The 19,285-nt window shown below is 41.3% G+C and overlaps 1 protein-coding gene across 2 annotated transcripts in view; it reads left to right on the forward strand.

The window, feature by feature from the left end:
• The first annotated feature begins 1,537 nt into the window (after nucleotides 1-1,537).
• Nucleotides 1,538-19,285, forward strand: part of LOC131686494 (otoferlin-like) — a 30,890-nt gene continuing 13,142 nt past the window's right edge. Inside the window, exons 1-7 of one of the 2 annotated variants that reach the window (XM_058970553.1) lie at nucleotides 1,538-1,602; nucleotides 6,539-6,889; nucleotides 6,955-7,322; nucleotides 7,450-7,633; nucleotides 7,694-7,756; nucleotides 8,016-8,100; nucleotides 19,114-19,270. In XM_058970553.1, the coding sequence (XP_058826536.1) occupies nucleotides 1,540-1,602; nucleotides 6,539-6,889; nucleotides 6,955-7,322; nucleotides 7,450-7,633; nucleotides 7,694-7,756; nucleotides 8,016-8,100; nucleotides 19,114-19,270 (1,271 nt within the window). In that variant the 5' untranslated portion in view covers nucleotides 1,538-1,539. Of the gene's footprint in view, nucleotides 1,603-6,538; nucleotides 6,890-6,954; nucleotides 7,323-7,449; nucleotides 7,634-7,693; nucleotides 7,757-8,015; nucleotides 8,101-9,725; nucleotides 9,811-19,113; nucleotides 19,271-19,285 lie in introns of both variants that reach the window. The other variant, XM_058970552.1, reaches the window with a different exon arrangement.

Genomic DNA, 19,285 nt, shown 5'->3' on the forward strand with positions numbered 1-19,285 from the left:
AGAAGTCGTGTGACACCCAGCGGGTCTCAACCCAGATATCATCTACTGGGTTACTACCACGTCGTGCTAGGCTATTGAAAACAGGGAATCCTCAAATGTTTCTCTTATTTTCTATTTTCTTGAAGTAAAAAATAGCAAGCAGCTCCCAATTTGTTACTGACGTCATTAATTGTGTACATCGTATTTGTAGAATCCCATGAATTATTAAAAAGAATCGTCTTATTTGACGTCGGTAATTACAACACCAGTGATTCCGATTTTTGCTGTGTACTCTCCATAACTCATCTATAGAACAAATCAATAAGAGAAAATCATGATTATGCATGCAAACTTGAAGGAGAAACTCCATTCTACTTACCACATTCAAATAAAAACGAAAATTTCCGACCAGTTCAATGATAATAAATTATTCTGCGAATCAATTTACCAGCTCTGCGCAGAACATCTTGCCCCAATTGAGACCGCATGGTCTGCAGCGGAATTGCTTCTCTAATCTCTACCACTGGCACTGCCCTCAGCCAACCGTTTCCTTTACAATCGTAAACAAATAAACCGTCATCCTCTTTAAACGATTACACCCCCACCAACCATTCATAATCCATCTAAACCGAGACAGGGAAGGAGAGATTGATTACGCGTAGCATAATCCAGCAGAAATTAACTTGGTCTTGGACTCCATCCGACGAAGCTTCAAATTTGTGCTGCTCCCATCAGACGCCTTGGGACGGGCCCTGTTATTTCTAAGAGATGATACATGGGATGGAACGGGGATTACGTGTCGACCGCGGTCTACAGCGCATACGGAATAAATTATTTTTCTATAAAAAGAAAAAAATCGATGTTTTAGACATTATCGACGTTGTTGGACAGTGGTTTCAGCTAACAACGCTAAGTATCCGATTAAAGGCTCGACATCTCAATTTGCTTACAGTGAATCTTTTTTTGGTGTAATTCCAATCGAACACGAGGACTGTCAATGGAGCTGGTTCGAGAAGGATTCGAAGAGATTTTTCTCGATGTTAATGCTCTTGAAAGGTTCCGTACTCGATTAGAATGACATTGGCATTTTTAAACAAAAAATTGAGTTGCCGGAGTCTTTATACGGAGGTTCAGCGTCGTTAGTTTCAGCCACTGGGGTTGACTTCTTTGACAGTTAACAGATGCGAGAGATTTCAAATGTGGAAAGAATTAATTGAAAAAACGAAAATGTCAAGACACCACCACCGTGACCCGTGACCGATGGCAATTTCCAGCCACAACAAGCAAACAATGCCAAGACATTTTACTGCCCACTGCATCAATCTCTGCGATAATCTGCAATAATGTCAAAAGCATAACAAACAGCAAACATCCCACGAGGGAAGCGAGTACCGAGAACTTGAAAACTGGTTGGTTATTCATTCAAACGGACGCTTTTTACCATCATTATGTATACCATTTATCTGTCCCATAACATTGACTAACGATTGTATGTATACCTTTTCTTTCTTCCGTCTACTGCGCACCCATCCCGGAACACCAATGGATCCAACAGGTCTGATGAAGGAGGGTCGGCTGCACATTCAGGATCGGCTGGTGGACCTCAGCAACAAGCCAATAGACGTAAGTGTGTGTGTGATTCTGAAAACGCAAAAAAGTCATGTTTATTGTTTGCTTTTTCTGTGTTAAACGATGACAGTAAAAGGCAATTCAGGCAGTTTTCATTAACGAGAAGTAGGTACACATATATACATATAATATCGATTACGACCCACTATAAATTCCATTGGCTCCGTTAAGCAGCAGCAAGTTTACACGAGAGGTGGTGGTTATAAATAGGAAGGGCCCCATCGGACACGCACAACTTGGCAAACCGAAACACAACACGATCATTCGCTTCAGAGCCTACTATAAATGTGTGACACATTTGAGTGCTGTGGTCATTGATAGGGTTACCAGTGGTGTTTGATGCGAAATTGGTCGGGTCAAGAACAGAGTTTCAAGCGAAATTTTACATTGAATAAGAATGCTTACATTTCAATTTGTAATCATTCACTATGACCTAGACTCCGATTTAAACCCAAACACAAAATTTACTATCGATTATGTTGTTTCTTAAAGGTTATCTGTAGGCTTTAAAACTTTCTTGTTGAGCGAAATGGCAAACCTAGTTATATAGCAAAAATTCCCGCACGTGTACCCGAGCAAGCCTGCGAAGGGAAAGAAAGCTACGTCTACCGAAGGTCATTAATAGAATTTGCATTTATAAACATCAACCGAAAGGGTTGAAGACAAGGGAATACGTTGCTAGAACGAATGGTGTTTCATCAGCGTCGTAAATTTTTATGAGCATCGGAGCCGTCCCTTTCTTGGGACGCCTCGCCCGGGAGAAGTATAACCTTGGAATACACTACTGGGTGATATTTTCTGCCAGACATGTTGAACATGTATAGTCGACCTCGGGTGCGAACGATGAAGCATCCTTAATTAAGTTGTTATCTCTCCCATATAGGCTTAGTTGAGCTCCCAAGCAGTGCTCAGAACGAATGGATTTGGACAATGCTCTCATAATCTGCTAAAAAATATTTGAACGAATTTTGTGAAGTTGACATAAAGGATATACTCGTAAAACTAGCATACACATAGTTTTTTACTAAATTCACCTCTTATCGGGTTCTTTGGTAACTGTCAGGATATTAGTAATGATTTGCTTAATTCATTTCTGGCAACACAAGTCTATTCACAGTTTTTTATTTATTTCTTATATTTAGGCACAAAATTGTTAGCTTCGTGCTGTTTCATGCGTAGTGACAGAACACTACTACAGGCCTCTTTCGTACATATTTCACCCCATATTAATTCTAAAATGATGTGGAGAGCGCAAACTTTGACACATCCGCAAATCGCCTGCTAGATCAGATATTTCTAGCCGAATTTCGACATTTTCTACACCGAAATATTGTTGTCAGGGTAATCGATGGAAATCGATTGATCTCAACTATGTCGAAAATATCCACGGACATCACCCGACAAACGGTAATCCCGACTGTCAAATCTGCATATGTCAAAGGAGACCCAAAACAAAAAAGACACACAAAATGCGAATAAATGACCCGAATCCAGCTCAGCAAATCTCTGAAAACCGCAAAGTCGCAATCTTACAAAGCTAAAAGTATAATAACGGCATCAAAAATGCAAATTCGATTTTCAAATTTTCCTTTACTCCCCCCTTTGAACAAAAATCGTCAAAAAAAGTCAATTTTCGTTTGGATTTTGAAATTTTCCTTTGAACAAAAATCGTCAAAAAAAGTCAATTTTCGTTAAAAAAAAATTTTTGAGATAACATCAAATTTTGACGCTTTATGCATTTTGAAGTCATTTGGCATCAATAATACCAGCCCGATTTTGAAATTTTCGCCCTTTTGAACAAAAAAAAGTCCAAAAAAGAACTTTCGTTAAAATTTTTTTTCTCGAGATTCCATCGAATCTCGACGTTTCATGCATTTTAAAGTCATTTGGCATCGAAAATGCAAATTCGATTTTGAAATTTTCCTTTACTCCCCCCTTTGAACAAAAATCGTCAAAAAAAGTAAATTTTCGTTAAAAAATTTTTTTCGAGATAACATCAAATTTTGACGCTTTATGCATTTTGAAGTCATTTGGCATCAATAATACCAGCCCGATTTTGAAATTTTCCCCCCTTTGAACAAAAAAAAGTCCAAAAAAGAACTTTCGTTAAAAAGTTTTTTCTCGAGATTCCATCAAATCTCGACGTTTCATGCATTTCAAAGTCATTTGGCATCGAAAATGCAAATTCGATTTTGAAATTTTCCTTTACTCCCCCCTTTGAACAAAAATCGTCAAAAAAAGTCAATTTTCGCTAAAATTTTTTTTGCGAGATTACATCAAATTTTGACGCTTTATGCATTTTGAAGTCATTTGGCATCAATAATACCAGCCCGATTTTGAAATTTCCCCCCCTTGGAACAAAAAAGTCCAAAAAGAACTTTCGTTAAAAAAATTTATTCTCGAGATTCCATCAAATCTCGACGTTTCATGCATTTTAAAGTCATTTGGCATCGAAAATGCAAATTCGATTTTGAAATTTTCCTTTACTCCCCCCCTTTGAAAAAAATCGTCAAAAAAAGTCAATTTTCGCTAAAAAATTTTTTGCGAGATTACATCAAATTTTGACGCTTTATGCATTTTGAAGTCATTTGGCATCAATAATACCAGCCCGATTTTGAAATTTCCCCCCCTTGGAACAAAAAAGTCCAAAAAGAACTTTCGTTAAAAAAATTTATTCTCGAGATTCCATCAAATCTCGACGTTTCATGCATTTTAAAGTCATTCGGCATCGAAAATGCAAATTCGATTTTGAAATTTTCCTTTACTCCCCCCCTTTGAAAAAAATCGTTAAAAAAGTCAATTTACGTTAAAAAAAAATTTTTTAAATAACATCAAATTTTGACGCTTTATACATGTTAAAGTCATTTGGCATCAATAATACCAGCCCGATTTTGAAATTTCCCCTCCTTTGAACAAAAAAGTCCAAAAAAGAACTTTCGTTAAAAAAATTTATTCTCGAGATTCCATCAAATCTCGACGTTTCATGCATTTTAAAGTCATTTGGCATCGAAAACGCAAATTCGATTTTGAAATTTTCCTTTACTTTCCCCCTTTGAACAAAAATCGTCAAAAAGTCAATTTTCGTCAAAAAATTTTTTTCGAGATAACATAAAATTTTGACGCTTTATGCATGTTGAAGTCATTTGGCATCAATAATACCAGCCCGATTTTGAAATTTTCCCCCTTTTGAACAAAAAAAAGTCCGAAAGAGAACTTTCGTTAAAAAAATTTTTCTCGAGATTCCATCGAATCTCGACGTTTCATGCATTTTAAAGTCATTTGGCATCGAAAATGCAAATTCGATTTTGAAATTTTCCTTTACTCCCCCCTTTGAGCAAAAATCGTCAAAAAAAGTCAATTTTCGTTAAAATTTTTTTTTGAGATAACATCAAATTTTGACGCTTTATGCATTTTGAAGTCATTTGGCATCAATAAGGCCAGCCCGAATTTGAAATTTCCCCCCCTTTGAACAAAAAAGTCCAAAAAAGAACTTTCGTTAAAAATTTTTTTTCTCAAGATTCCATCAAATCTCGACGTTTCATGCATTTTAAAGTCATTTGGCATCGAAAATGCTAACTCGATTTTGAAATTTTCCTTTACTCCCCCCTTTGAACAAAAATCGTCAAAAAAGTCAATTTTCGTTAAAAAAAATTTTTTGAGATTGCATCAAATTTTGACGCTTTATGCATTTTGAAGTCATTTGGCATCAATAATACCAGCCCGATTTTAAAATTTCCCCCTTTTGAATAAAAAAAGTCCAAAAAAGAACTTTCGTTAAAAAAAAATTTTTCTCGAGATTCCATCAAATCTCGACGTTTCATGCATTTTAAAGTCATTTAGCATCGAAAATGCAAATTCGATTTTGAAATTTTCCTTTACTCCCCCCTTTGAACAAAAATCGTCAAAAAAGTCAATTTTCGTTAAAAAAAATTTTTCGAGGTAACATCAAATTTTGACGCTTTATGCATTTTGAAGCCATTTGGCACCAATAATACCAGCCCGATTTTGAAATTTTCCCCCCATTGAACAAAAAAAGTCCAAAAAAGAACTTTCGTTAAAAAAATTTTGCTCGAGATTCCATCAAATCTCGACGTTTCATGCATTTTAAAGTCATTTGGCATCGAAAATGCTAATTCGATTTTGAAATTTTCCTTTACTCCCCCCTTTGAACAAAAATCGTCAAAAAAAGTCAATCTTCGTTAAAAAAAATTTCGGGATTGCGTCAAATTTTGACGCTTTGTGCATTTTGAAGTCTCGACGTTTCATGCATTTTAAAGTCATTTGGAATCGAAAATGTAAATTCGATTTTGAAATTTTCCTTTACTCCTCCCCCCTTTGAACAAAAATCGCAAAAAAAAGTCAATTTTCGTTAAAAAAAATTTTTTTTTCCATCAAATCTCGACGTTTCATGCATTTTAAAGCCATTTGGCATCGAAAATGCTAATTCGATTTTGAAATTTTCCTTTACTCCCTTTGAACAAAAATCGTCAAAAAAAGTCAATTTTCGTTAAAAAAATTTTTTTGAGATAACATCAAATTTTGACGCTTTATGCATTTTGAAGTCATTTGGCATCAATAACACCAGCCCGATTTTGAAATTTTCCCCCCTTTGAACATAAAAAGTCCAAAAAAGTTATTTCGTGGGCTCAGACCTGATGGCATTTTTCAGTGGGAAATGGATAATTAAACGGTTGTGAACCTTTGTTTGACCGCATGTAGGACCAGTGTCTATTGGTCAATTTTGTCCGCGGAGTAATTTTTCGATGGAATGGCCTAGCGTAGTTATATGACAGCTGCCTGAATTCTGTAGATATCCTGACACCCTCCAAAATGTCGAGGAACGATTTTCAAAAAATAAAAAAGTTACGTTAAATGTCAAAAAAAAATTTCTTACACAAACCCTCTTACCTACCGTCCTCCCTCCGAACAGGCCTTTGTCAGCTTCGACGTGAGCTACCAGAGTCCGGACGATGAGGCAGGCAACTTCGAATCGTCACACGTGGTCAAAAGTCTACACCAGCGGTCCAGCAGTATCGACGACGACCGGCAGATGCTGCTGGATATCGAGCAAAACATTGCCAACCTGGAGAAAAGTCTGAAGGGGGAAAGTGCAGCCGGGCGGGCTTCCTTTTCCGGCACTAATGCTGCTACGTCGTCTACCGGCAACGGTGGCGCCAGTGGTAGTAGCAAACCGAACATCCTAAAACGAGTCATGTCCTCCGGATCAACGTCACTACACGAGAAGAGTCAACAGCCGGTTAAATATGATCGAGCTTCCTCGGTAAGATACGATTTGAGTTGACTAGAATGTTTCGCTCGTTTTCATGAACCATTTTCTTTCATTAGGATAACGAATCCTCCACGAAACCGGCGCGATCGATGGCGGAAAAGAAAGTCACGCTGAGGACGGTTCGGAACTTTATGAAGCTCGGTCGCTCCCGGCATCCGTCGAAGGAAAGCCGCGGCGACAGTAGCACCGAGGACGAGGGACGATCGTTGATAACTGATTCCGAGGATGCCTTAGGAGGTCCGGCCAGTTCCGGAGCGCACAGTAACCGCACGCACACAAACAATCCGTCACCGGCGGTAACCAGTCCGAGTACGACCGGAGGAACGACGCAACCGGGCTACGAAAACCTCTCGCAAACGGGTAGCGTACAATCGAATGCTTCCAGTGATGGGGAGGAGAACACCAACAACGAGAAGCTGAAGAAGTAATTGCTTGTCGGGTTTTTTTTTTGTTTGAGCTTGAAAAGTGGCGCTTAGGCAATGAATCGCATAAGCGGCACTCTTCGGGATGGTGACAATCAAAAACTTATGGGTTGATTATTTTTTTCGTAGAATTAAAAACTTGGCCAAATGCAACGATCACCTCAAGTCGCAGGACTTCCAAGTGTGCGTAACGATCATCGAAGCTAGGCAGCTGCCAGGATTGAACATGGATCCCGTCGTCTGCATCCAAGTAGGCGATCAGAAGAAGTACACCAGCGTCAAAGAGAGCACCAACTGTCCCTACTATAACGAGGTGAGTCCGAAAAGTATAATTTGTTGCAAGAAGGATAATCACCTCAACTGTACTCGACAGTATTTCGTGTTTGACTTTCACATGCCTCCAGTGATGTTGTTCGACAAAATCATTACCCTATCTGTAAGTATAAAATGATTTTTCCATTGACAGAAATGTTGAAACTTTCTCGTGACTAACCAAAAACAAAAGTGTAATTCTCTGCCTAATCGATTGGCTAGAAGCAATTCGGTAATAATTAACTGATCCTTTTTCCCTGTTGATACCAACTGCACCTCGCATGCATTTCTGATCTCCCCTCAACTGAATCCACAGTAAATGTCAAAATCGGTTCTGTTTTTCATTTTTCGCCCGCAAACGGCAACGTCCTACCTGCGAATAGGTGATACACTCACGAAAATTTATGCGCTCCGGAACGGTGGTCGGTTCGTTCAAAATCGACCTGAAAACGGTGTACGACGCTCTGGGTATTGATGCATTCTTTTACCAGTCACAGTAGGCTGTGTCTACTATTCATTATATATTTATTCGGTGAAAAAATCTGTTCTGTTCATGGCTGTCACGCGCTATCCGCCACAATTCTTTTTACTCGTTTTCCTGTAGGGACATAGGCGGCTCCAGAGAGACCTTTTAACATGAAATCGCTCTGCAAGAGCAAACATTTTTTATGTTGGTCAGATGATTTTTTGTCGAGTCCTGAGTTAGGCGAAATATTTGGTTTCAAAACTCTGCTCTAGCTAGAAAGAAAAAAGTCCGTGGATGAGAATTGACAAACAGTCTCTTGTTCCTTTAGGCCAATTAATTTTTTTCTAAAGCCCTAGAATTTGCAAATCAAGTTTGTTAATGGAAATTAGTTTTCAAGAATGTTGAATATAAAAGCAACCATCTTCTATCCGTTAAAACCACAAGCGGATAGAATGCGGATTGGATGGCGCATTGAATACTGCACTACCTTAAAATCGTCGATAAATACCTAATTCCCCAATTACATGGAGCCGCCAATGGCTCTCCCGAATGTGAATGCTCTGGTTGTCAGGAATACATAATATTTAATCCCCTTTCCTGGTTCATATTTTTCCTGTGTCACTCGTTTCATCATTCACCGTACCTGTGTAGATAGCTAGTTCTGTTTAATGTGTTTAAATAACAGGCTCATTCGATGTTGTTTTTTGTGAGAACAGTTCTTTTCTTTGTCGTTGAATGAGTTACAGATGCATCGTGGGGTAATCCAGCCTTTAGATGTACTTGAAGTTAGCCGGAACGCATTATCTGTTGAAAACTTTTCGGAAAAAAAATCTTTCCATTCCCTTTCGTTTATTTATGTATTTCTAATCACAAAAAAAATTATTTTTTATCAGAGGTCCTTAAAATGCTATGAGTTTTTGGAATCGTTCAAAAATCCTATTTCCAAAATGGTGAGAGTAAATTCAATTCACTTCCCATCCGCGTCTCTTCCTTGACTCAACAGTTGACAGCTGGTGCCACCCTGATGGTATCGCTATCCAAACGATCCAAGCAACCGAACATCCTCCGATAAATTATTCATTACCATGGCATATGCCGTTCTGATGATTCCAGCCATGATCTGTCACTTTTCATGTTGAACAGCAGAAACCCCCACCCCACCCTATCCACCAGTCACGGATGAAACCATATTTTGAACCACATCAATGCAGATTCCCAAATCCCGTTGGTACAGCACATTGTAAAATAATAAATTCAATCAGATTTGATGACTGTTTCAATATTCACGAATCACTCTTCGTTTCTCGGTGTGTTTTACGCTCTATTTACTTCATTTCTTGTCTTTTTTCTCATTTTTTTCCTATTCTCACGGTATGGCATCCCGAAACCGTAACTATATCTATACTGTATGTCGGTGTACATTTTTGAAAACTGCATTCCGATGCAATTCAACCACAATCAATTCACCACTTCTCACCACCATCATCTGTGACACTTTTAAACATTTCCACTTTTGAAACACCTGTCAACAAAACCTACACGTGTGCCCGATGATGCACGTCAAATCACAAACACACACACGCACCATACTACCGTCACAACTGTACACAATCGCTTGCACGTGCAGGTACTGCAAAATCGAGGTGTGTTCCAAACAAACAAGCTGGTAGGATCCTTTAAACTGGATGTGGCAACCCTGTGGCACCAGAGAGGTAAGACGGAATGCGTAGTAGACAACACTCGTTCCCTCACTTTTTTGGGCCGCCTTCTCCGAGTCCGGCAGTAGGGAGTCGGGTGGTTATTTTGCTTTTGTCGCTTTCTTTTGAAGTTTTATTTCCAATTGGCACATTGTTAGTTAATGGGTTTGTTTTCCATTTGACAACTTGACATAATATTAAAACATGTAGTTTCGTTGTAGACAATAATTCCATTTTGTTTTCACTGTAGTCTGTTTCGGTTGCAAAATCTTATTGATTCGAAGATGACAGGATTGCTTTGATGCGTTGCAACAGGCTAGAAAGATGTAGAGAAAAACTGTAGCGGAGACGTCATTTCGGGTCTAAACAAATTAAAGTATGTCGATATTAAAGGAACCATCGAGATTAGTTTGTTTATAACGTTAAAAATCTTTCACATGCATATAATATAATCCTATTGGACTGAACGCTCCGACAAAAAAAATCACATTGACATAGACAGAAAACTGCAGGCAAACTTCCAGTTAGGTACATCGTGTAACCCGTCAGGGTAACAATTTAGGAAATATACCTATTTGTGGGTAAACACTCCGTGCTTATAATGCTACGGAGCTGTGCGACGAGGCGGTTGGTTTTTGTTTTGGTCGAGTGCGAAAGGAGGCTTATCGCGAAGGAACAGATAGTGACGGACCACGGTAGTAGAAAGACGCCGAGAATAAACAAGCTTTTTTTCGGGACAGTTTTCCGGCACAGTAACCGAGTGTGAAGTGCGCGTAAGAGACGGCCAATTAAGCCCGTCAAAAGCGCCGGCCCGTGGTCCGGTTACAAGTGTGGTGCAGGATCGCCGTAGTGGAACGCTGATCGTGAAGGAGCCACTCGCGTTCCCGGCTAATTGTTAAATATCCAAAGCATCGTCCGTTCTCACTGTGGAGGATCAGTCAAAAGAGCCAAGCTCTCCTCCACAGTTAATTGCCAAGGAGAACGAAGCAGGGCGGACAAAGGTTCCCCCTGGGAAGTTTACTGCGGTGACTTCCGGGATCGTTTACGGCGAGTAAACGAACCGGTGAATCGTCGCCAACGTCGCTAGGGAGGTTCCAACAAAGAAGCCTAGCTAAACGCCAAGGACCGCTGCCAGAGCAGCCAACGGAACCCAGACGAGTACGCGGCCCGTGTTGTCTCGACCTGCCGGAAGGATCCCGCATCAGCAGCAGTGGAGAATAGGAGTGAAATAGACACGGTAAAATTTATTTGTTTGTTTACTTTTTTGTTGCATACGAAAATCCGAAATTCTGTCGAGGCACCTAGGCCGCCCTGAAAAGAAGGGACGGCCGAGCAAACAAGAACTCGAGTAGTGGGCAAAACGCCTACTTAAATCGTAAACGATTCTCTGCTGGCCAATTACAGCCAGTGAAATTACGCGTGTGATTGCGGATGAAAAGCTTGTTCTCGCTAAAGTCGAGTAAGGGAAGCTAAGGAGCCTAGGAGCTACCCGGCTTTACCGGCTAATTATAAAGGACTTAAAAACGCCTTTCCGCCCTCGCTATTGAGGATCAACCGAACGAATTTAGCGCTTCTTCACAGCTAACAGTCCAGGACAGCGAAGCAGGGAAGCCAAAAATATCACCTGAGAAGTACACTCGCGGAGAGCGAGTAGATCGTCGCTAGGAAGGTTTTAACAAAGAAGCCAAGCTCACCTTCCTAGCTAAACGCAAAGGATCGCCGCCGAAGCAACCAGCGGGAACGAACATAGGAAAAACCCTGGCTGTTGTTGTCTCGGTCGGTCGGAAGGAACCGCCCGCCTGCCTATCTTCAGCATCCTCCAGCGACTACTGTATTCGCAGAAGAGAGTTTTGGAGGGGAAAATAAAAGTACATTTGTTTGTTTACATTTTTGTTTGTTTACGAAAATCCGAAATTCTGGTGGAAGTATCTTGGCTGCTCTGCTTAATAGGGTCCACCATCAAATAAACAAGAACTCAAGTAACCCCTACTTACAATCGAGATAGCGAGATATACCAATGTCGGCCCGATGGATCCAGGTATAGCGTGACTTCCGGCACTTTGGAGTCCTGACGATCCAAAACCAGTACTTCGTCTCACACCAAACATCTAGTCTACGAAGATGAATTACACCAACGAAGAATTTTCGGACGGTGGAAGTTCTCCCGAAACCGATTCTTCTGCTGCTCTTCAGTCTCTACCGTGGGCCAACCGATAAGGAGCCAAGGTCGGTTCGGTGATTCCGAAGAAGCCTGGAGTCCGGTTTTCGCTAGCGCCCCGATGCCCCAAACACGGTGCTACGTCGCGTAGTACTCAACTGGTCTCTAGCAGTGGATCTACTCTACTCCTACGGCTAATTCCCTGACTTTGGCGATCCCTTCGCCGTTTCCTCTTCAATTTTGACAGTATACTCGCCGCTACTCTGTTGACCGTATCCCACAGATATGCTCATCGTGGGACATCTATGCGACGAAATTGTCGACTGTCACGCCACGCCGAACCTAGTCCTGAACCCGCATTCTGTGCAGCGATACGGCGATAACCACCCAGCTAGCTCTGTTGAAAGCATTCTTCACGTCAATTGTTACCCCTTTCTTTCTGCGTCGATGCTTTCTTCGCAATAACTCTGCGGATTGCATTCAACGTCGAAATTCCTTCCGAAATTTGATCTGCCTCTGCAATAACCCTTATCCACATTCAGCAAAATTCTCCTGCCTGTTGATGATGACCCTTTCCAAAAGTTTACCAAGAGTTTCCAGCAGGTATGTAGGGTGGCTTCCCAGGTTTTGGCAGACCTAGATCTAGATCTTCCATCTATCCGGGAAGCAGCCTTCGTCCAGTCATTTCTGTAGAATTATCCTGGACATGTCCGGAAACGCTAGAAGCGTAGTCTTCTGTGCGGCTTCACGGATTTCGTCCGAACCGAAAGCTTTCTTCGCTTTTTTGTCTTTTTGCCACTATAAGGAGGTTGTCGTTGGAGATCCGATTGTCACCAACTGTTTCGCCGTCTGCATCGGCGTACGGCTATGCGGTCTGGGGCCGCGCTTCAGGAAGGCACGATAGTTTTCAGTTTATCAGCGCACATTTCAGTTGGACCTTTTTCCGTCAGTTTCCGTCTGTATTGAGAACCTATCACGGACACCAGAGAGGTGACCATCTGGACCCTGGCTATCGACCTAACAACACATGAACCAACGACTTTACTCCCCTTTCGAAGCAAGAAGTGACATTAGATCTTCCAACTCAGAAAATCTCAACGACTTCGACTGGGATAGAACCTAAGCCCACTGGAGTGAGTGGCGGTCATGCTTACAACTCAACCAGCGGTGCCATCAATGCTGAATCTTTAATTTTGGCCAAAACGATACGGTAAGCGTTACCCCAAGAGTTGGCGTCTGCCTCTCTGCACAGATTCTTGTAACAGATGGGCGTGTTCAGCATTATTTCACTTTAAAAGTGGCCGTGACCGCCTGGAATGTCACCCTACGCTCTTTTCTAACTACCTCCGTTCTTGCTCTCTGGACGCATCTTCTGGTTTTTGGGCTGGCAGCTGGGAGAATGCTGAGCCTTTCGTTCCACCAATACGCCGGACACTGCCGGTTACTTGGCTCTAGTTTCCTCGGCATTGTTACATCACACGTCTGCACGAAATGCTTCGACTAAAAAGTCCTTGTCTAATTCCTTTATTATCTATTTCCGCTTGTCAGTCTTTATTAGCCATGTTACAGTACAGTTCTGCCGTCAAATTGGATAGTGGATCACCTGGTGTACGCTATATGTGTACTGCTCCCAAACTCGCCAATTCAAGTAATCCATCAACTTATTAATCGTAGATTAGACAGCGATAACAACAATGATTCACGACTGATAAGCCGAAAAACACCCCTTACAAAACAAGCTCGACAGTTAAGAGACATGTGCAAGTAATCCATCAGCGACAGGCAGCAGAATGTGCTAGCGGAACCTTCGTTGCACAGTCTTACATCCAGCTTCGCCAGGGCTTCCAACAACAACTTCCAATGACCAGTCTACTTCCCCACCCAACGGCCCAAGCGTTAATGTCTCCTCCTGTAACAACCGGTGTTCGTCCGACTAACGAGTTGATTGGTGCGTCCAGCATCCGTTTGTATTGCTCATGGCCACTTTGGGGGAGCACAACGGCTACATACGAATACACCGTTGACCTTGGCGATCACGAAACCCTCCAACGTCGTGTCTGTTGTCGACTGACACAACAAAAGCTGTGTAATGGTGTAATAGCTGTAATTATGCTGAAATAGCTCCATCATTGTTGGCATTCGCCTTTTTATAAGCAGGGCATTTAAAGCCGCCCGTCGTATTGTCGGTTCCGTGCTCCGGTTTGCAGATCATGCACCTTGGTTGCTTCGTGCAGTTTCTAGCAAAGTACCCCACTCCTCCGTGTTGCAGTTCCTCGCCTGATGACCGAAGTCAAAGCACGTGAAGCATCTCTCTATCTGCTTGGTAATTCGCATATTAACTCTCAGCGAATATATTGGCCATCCGACTTCTGTCTTACCTGTCTCAGCTAGCTTGTTGTCGGCAGCTACCGGTAGTCGAATAAACGCCGTTTGAGTTCCTCCATACGATTTCATTATCCGGATCGTCGCCGGTACGTCTAAGTTGCGCTGCTCGATCAGTGCACCCTTCAGTTTTTATTCGGTCCTGATCTCGTCCAGAGCCTTGCACTCAACTACGGTCTCCTGTGACAGAGCTCTCACGATCACTTCTTCAGTTCGAAGAACATCTTGCATTTCTGAGTGCAGAACATTTTAACGACATTCTCTCCAAACTCCTTCAACTTCGTGTCCTCTCTTGAGAACAGCCGCGTACTATGTCTTGTCGTTGACTTCGACGGTCAGTGCATCGCACTTGCACATCTTTCCCGAGGAGGCTTGCGTTTTTCTTGCTTCTCCTGCTTCTTCCTTCTGTCGCCCTTTTTGTCCGCATCGCCTGCTGGTTTTCCACGCTGCGTCAGCCACGGTCCTTTCCAACATTCCTACGATCGCTAGTAAATACCAATTCGCTCTTTTGTTTCCTTGGGTATGTCGGTCCCTCTTTTCTCCGAGCGAGTATTGCGGGGAATCCTCGGTGTCCTCTCAGTTTTTACCGTTGCCTGTTCGCCGGCTTCCTGCAGAGCTTTTACGGTCGATTCAGCTCTCATCATGAGCGCCTTTTGCTCACGTTCAGCAGCTGTGTGCACATTGTGCTTGTCCTGCACGAACTCATAGAGCACGCCGAGCCAGTCATATTCAGATGGCGCTGCAGACGCCAAGCGGAAAGAACGGGTGTACTTTTTAGTGACTGGAATCACACATGTGCTTGTCGCAATTATTAGAAGTTGCGATATAATCTCTGAATTGAACTAGTTACTTTCACAAATCTACATTTAATTCAACATAATGAAAGATTTGGTGAATGGTTTATCCCTATTTTCAAATAGCTACACTCTTTTTCACTGAAAAAATACAAGTACGAACCTTTTCTTCATTCCCGCACATAGAACCGGGACGACTAGTGAATTGTTCCCCCTCGCTGCAACTGCTCGGATTTTCCGCTGAATGGTTTTGGTTGCAGTACTTCCTTTTGGAATGAGCACATCGCATTCCCCCTCCTTTGAGTAGAGACCACTCTAGGTAGAATGTAGGGTATCACTAGAGCTGGAATACTAACTAGAGCCAACCAGAATTTCGGCTCATTTTTCGCCTGGACTTAGTGGACCTTCGAGCAACAGCACGAGAGAATTGAGTTAAATGCGTTCAGCTTATCTACAGTCTCACACAACTGTTTGCTATCGACGACAGATGCAGCGGAGTTGGATGGCTGCATCTACTTATAACCCCAAGAACACTGCACTTGCGTTTTCCACCTTAGAACGTTGCACTGGGGTACAAATGTACCCCACGCGTTTGCTGGTTTTGTTTTTTTTTACTAAAATTACTATAACTTTGCGAATTTTCAACCGATTTGAAAAAAATCAAATAATACTAAAAGTTGAAAGAATGGTCTAGAAACGATACAAAATGGAATTTCGATGTTTTTGAAAAAGTGCAATTATTTAGAAGGGTGAAAGTTTGAAAATCGGGTTTTGGAATGTACTCGTCGTAGGGGGGAAAATTGAAATAAAAAAAATTCTGATCAGTGATACATTGGTAACACGCAACGTTACTGTTACAGCAGTTACAGTTACAGTAAATTATACTTGCGAGTCATTGTGTTTAGAAAACTATTAAAAATAAACAATAAAACAATGAAAATCAGCAAAAATGAGAACGATTTTTTTTACTTCAAAATTAACTTAATTGAATAAATGATTAAAAACGATTATATAATATTAATTGTTACTTACGTAGTAAAACAACCAGTATTTAAACTGGTACTGTCACGAATCATATTGACAGCACGAAACCTGACGAAACACTAACGGCAATCGTACACTGGGGTACAAATGTACCCCACGCCAACTTTGACACCTGCTTCCACGAAGGTCACAAGCAAACTGGCTATACCACCTTTTCATACTCTTGCTAGAAACTCCAAATTGAATTATGGTTAGGGTCCCAGGTCAGTGAATGCTGAATTTTTGTCTTTACACGACTCCAAAGAAGGCGTGGGGTACATTTGCACCCCAGTGCAACGTTCTAGGGTTAAAACTGCAAGCGCAATCATCTTGCAAGCTCTTGTCTAAACTAGATAGTAGCTCAGTCAAAAAAGGGAAAGTTGCTGGCTAACGGGGGGTATTTGCCGGCTAATTGAGGGCAAATAGGGGACGATCTCAAATGCAGCATTTGGGCGATTTTCCGCCGTCATTTTTTGCCACCCTACCCGCCCTTAAAGCGCCCATTAGACGCGCGGTTGCTATGGTGTGTTCAAGTCACCTGCAAAATCTCAGAATATCATAGGAAACTTGCCAATCGAGCCAATATATTCTGATTCCATATCTGGCGCATAACACGACGACGACACGGGGAGAAGAGGATGTATCGCTAACAAGGAGCTACTCGGCACGAAAATTAGACCGCTTTTTTCGATTAAAGAGCGATGATTACTGATTGTGACCCTTTTCATCTGTCCCATGCGTATTAAAGCGATACCGACACCAACTACGAAGACTATATTGACGTCATTGGCACGTATCAATCGCCGAAATGCAGTTTTTTAAAACTCACCATCGCTAACCATAACACAGAACGAGATAAAATTGTCTCGCGAAATACACATAAAAGAAGCGTCGCAATTCACATAAATGTAAACATGAACATGTAAAATACGCGCTGTTCACAATTATCTAGTTTATTCATTCGAGTTTTATATTAAAACAGGCACATTATTTTGTTAAACTTAGAGCCTTATTGAACGCTGGAAATATTTTCCGCTATTCGCCTGCAGATGGCGAACTGAGCGCGATGTGTAAAAAATTAGGGGGCGGATTGCACATAAGTCAAAATTTCACTAACTACCGAACGACACTCAAGAATCAAACTTTTTTTTCGATTTCTATCACCGCACGACCGAAAATCAGCAAGACTCGAATCATTATAGATTCGATGTTAAGGACATTATACATGCGAGACACAACATAGCTTCTACACCGCACACTCCCCTCTCTCCTGCCTAACCATGTATCTGACATGAGCAAATATAAAAATACGTTTTTCAATACACTAACCTTGCCGGTGTACCACGAAACTGCTACTTGAGGAAACTACAACATTTTCCTATACAATCAAACCGAGTTTTTGACGGGATTCCATGTATAGCTTGAATTTTGTGCGAAAATATCACCCCTCTTCACTTGGCGTTTCTTTTCGAAACGCTTTTATTTTTCTTCTCATTTTCAGAACACTTTCAAATGCACGTTAATCACACAGCACTAAAAACACCCGCGAAACTTTAATCGTTTACTAACTAAGCTTCAAATTTTCTGCCAATGTGCAGATTACCGAAGGAAAATGTCCGAAAACTATTATTTGTGCGTTTGAATTTTCACTTCGAATTCCATTTTTTCTCAATGTAAACAAGCACGTCGGTGCCTAGCAACAAGCGTGCGTTGCTGGCTTCCACATATCTTCACCTTAACAACGTCGACTGGAAAAACTGTATTCCGACCAAAAACACCGAATTTGCGTTTAAAATCAACTAAAAATTACGAGCTCAAAAATAACAAACTTAATCACAAATAGTGTTGCCGAATTTCTCCCTTCCATGCTGGCAGTTTATGTGACATTTAAATTCGAACTTCATTTTTTATCCGTATCACAAATATCTTTTTTTCACTGTCACAACCCTGCACTATTTGACATTCAAATATACGCTGATTTTTTAACAATTGATCTTTCTATTCCCGTTGAAAAAGAAAAGGCGCCAAAGTATTTCGTGATGAAAACAAAATATTTTGCACTGCAAAAATCGATTGAGGTTAGGTATTTCTTGATGAAAATAAACCAATTTTCTTCGACTTAAGTTTGCTTGTATGGTTGTAGATGAGCTGTCAGAAATATTAATACTGTTTCAAAGCAACCACAGCTTTTCAGGCAGCCTACTAGGACCTGTTAGTTGGTCTGCTGTCAGAAATCTTAATACTGTTTTTGAATCAGAATTGCTCTAGGTTCGATCGAAACTGTCATTTTTATTTGAATTTTGTGTACATTAAAACGAACCAAGAGCACCTCGAATCCAAAACCGAAATCAGCATTAAACAAGTGTTTTCTTTTCGTGAGAAAATCGAATTTAAAAAGAAAGCTCTTATTCACTTCCATCGACAGCAATTTTCCTTTTACCATCAATTACGGCGTTCTCCATTTGTGTTGACAGAGCAGTGTCAAAACACTTGTTGAATCAAGTTCACTGGCAGCTACCGGATTTCCCCCCTCCCATTGAACAATGTGTCCTTGTCAGTTCTTCCAATATTAAGCACGGCATTGGAATCGACGGAGCTGGCTATAAAAGCCAGGAAAGAACGGGCATATCTCATTTATTGTTTCCTTCCGCGCCTTGACTTCATCAGCTGTTTCTAACCAGCGCAAGCGAGCGAACGAGGGAAAACTGAGACAGACAATAAAAAAAAAACTAACGACACCCATTTATTTATCCGTCCATCATTTCAAACATTTCATTTCCCCTCTTTCATAGACATACACAGCTCTGCATGGCTTTGCTGCGTGCTTGCACTGGCTTTATATAGATGGCTGCCGGAAGTAGCTTTGAGTGTACTTTACCAGCTGTGTCAGTGTGCTTTTCCGTTCGTTTTATGCTTGACTTTTTTTTTCTCTAAAACTAACTAAATTTTCCCTAAAAAAAGACCATCAGTTCTACCACAAATGGGCACTGTTGACCGATCCGGAGGATTTAGTTTCCGGTCCGAAGGGTTACCTGAAATGTGACGTCGGCATCATTGGCAAAGGTGACACGGTGAAAGTTCCTCCCAAATCCGAAAAGGATCCCGATGATATCGAGGCGTAAGTTGGGCTTAA

Source organism: Topomyia yanbarensis, chromosome 1, assembly GCF_030247195.1.
Source record: "Topomyia yanbarensis strain Yona2022 chromosome 1, ASM3024719v1, whole genome shotgun sequence".
Taxonomy (NCBI): Eukaryota; Metazoa; Arthropoda; class Insecta; order Diptera; family Culicidae; genus Topomyia; species Topomyia yanbarensis.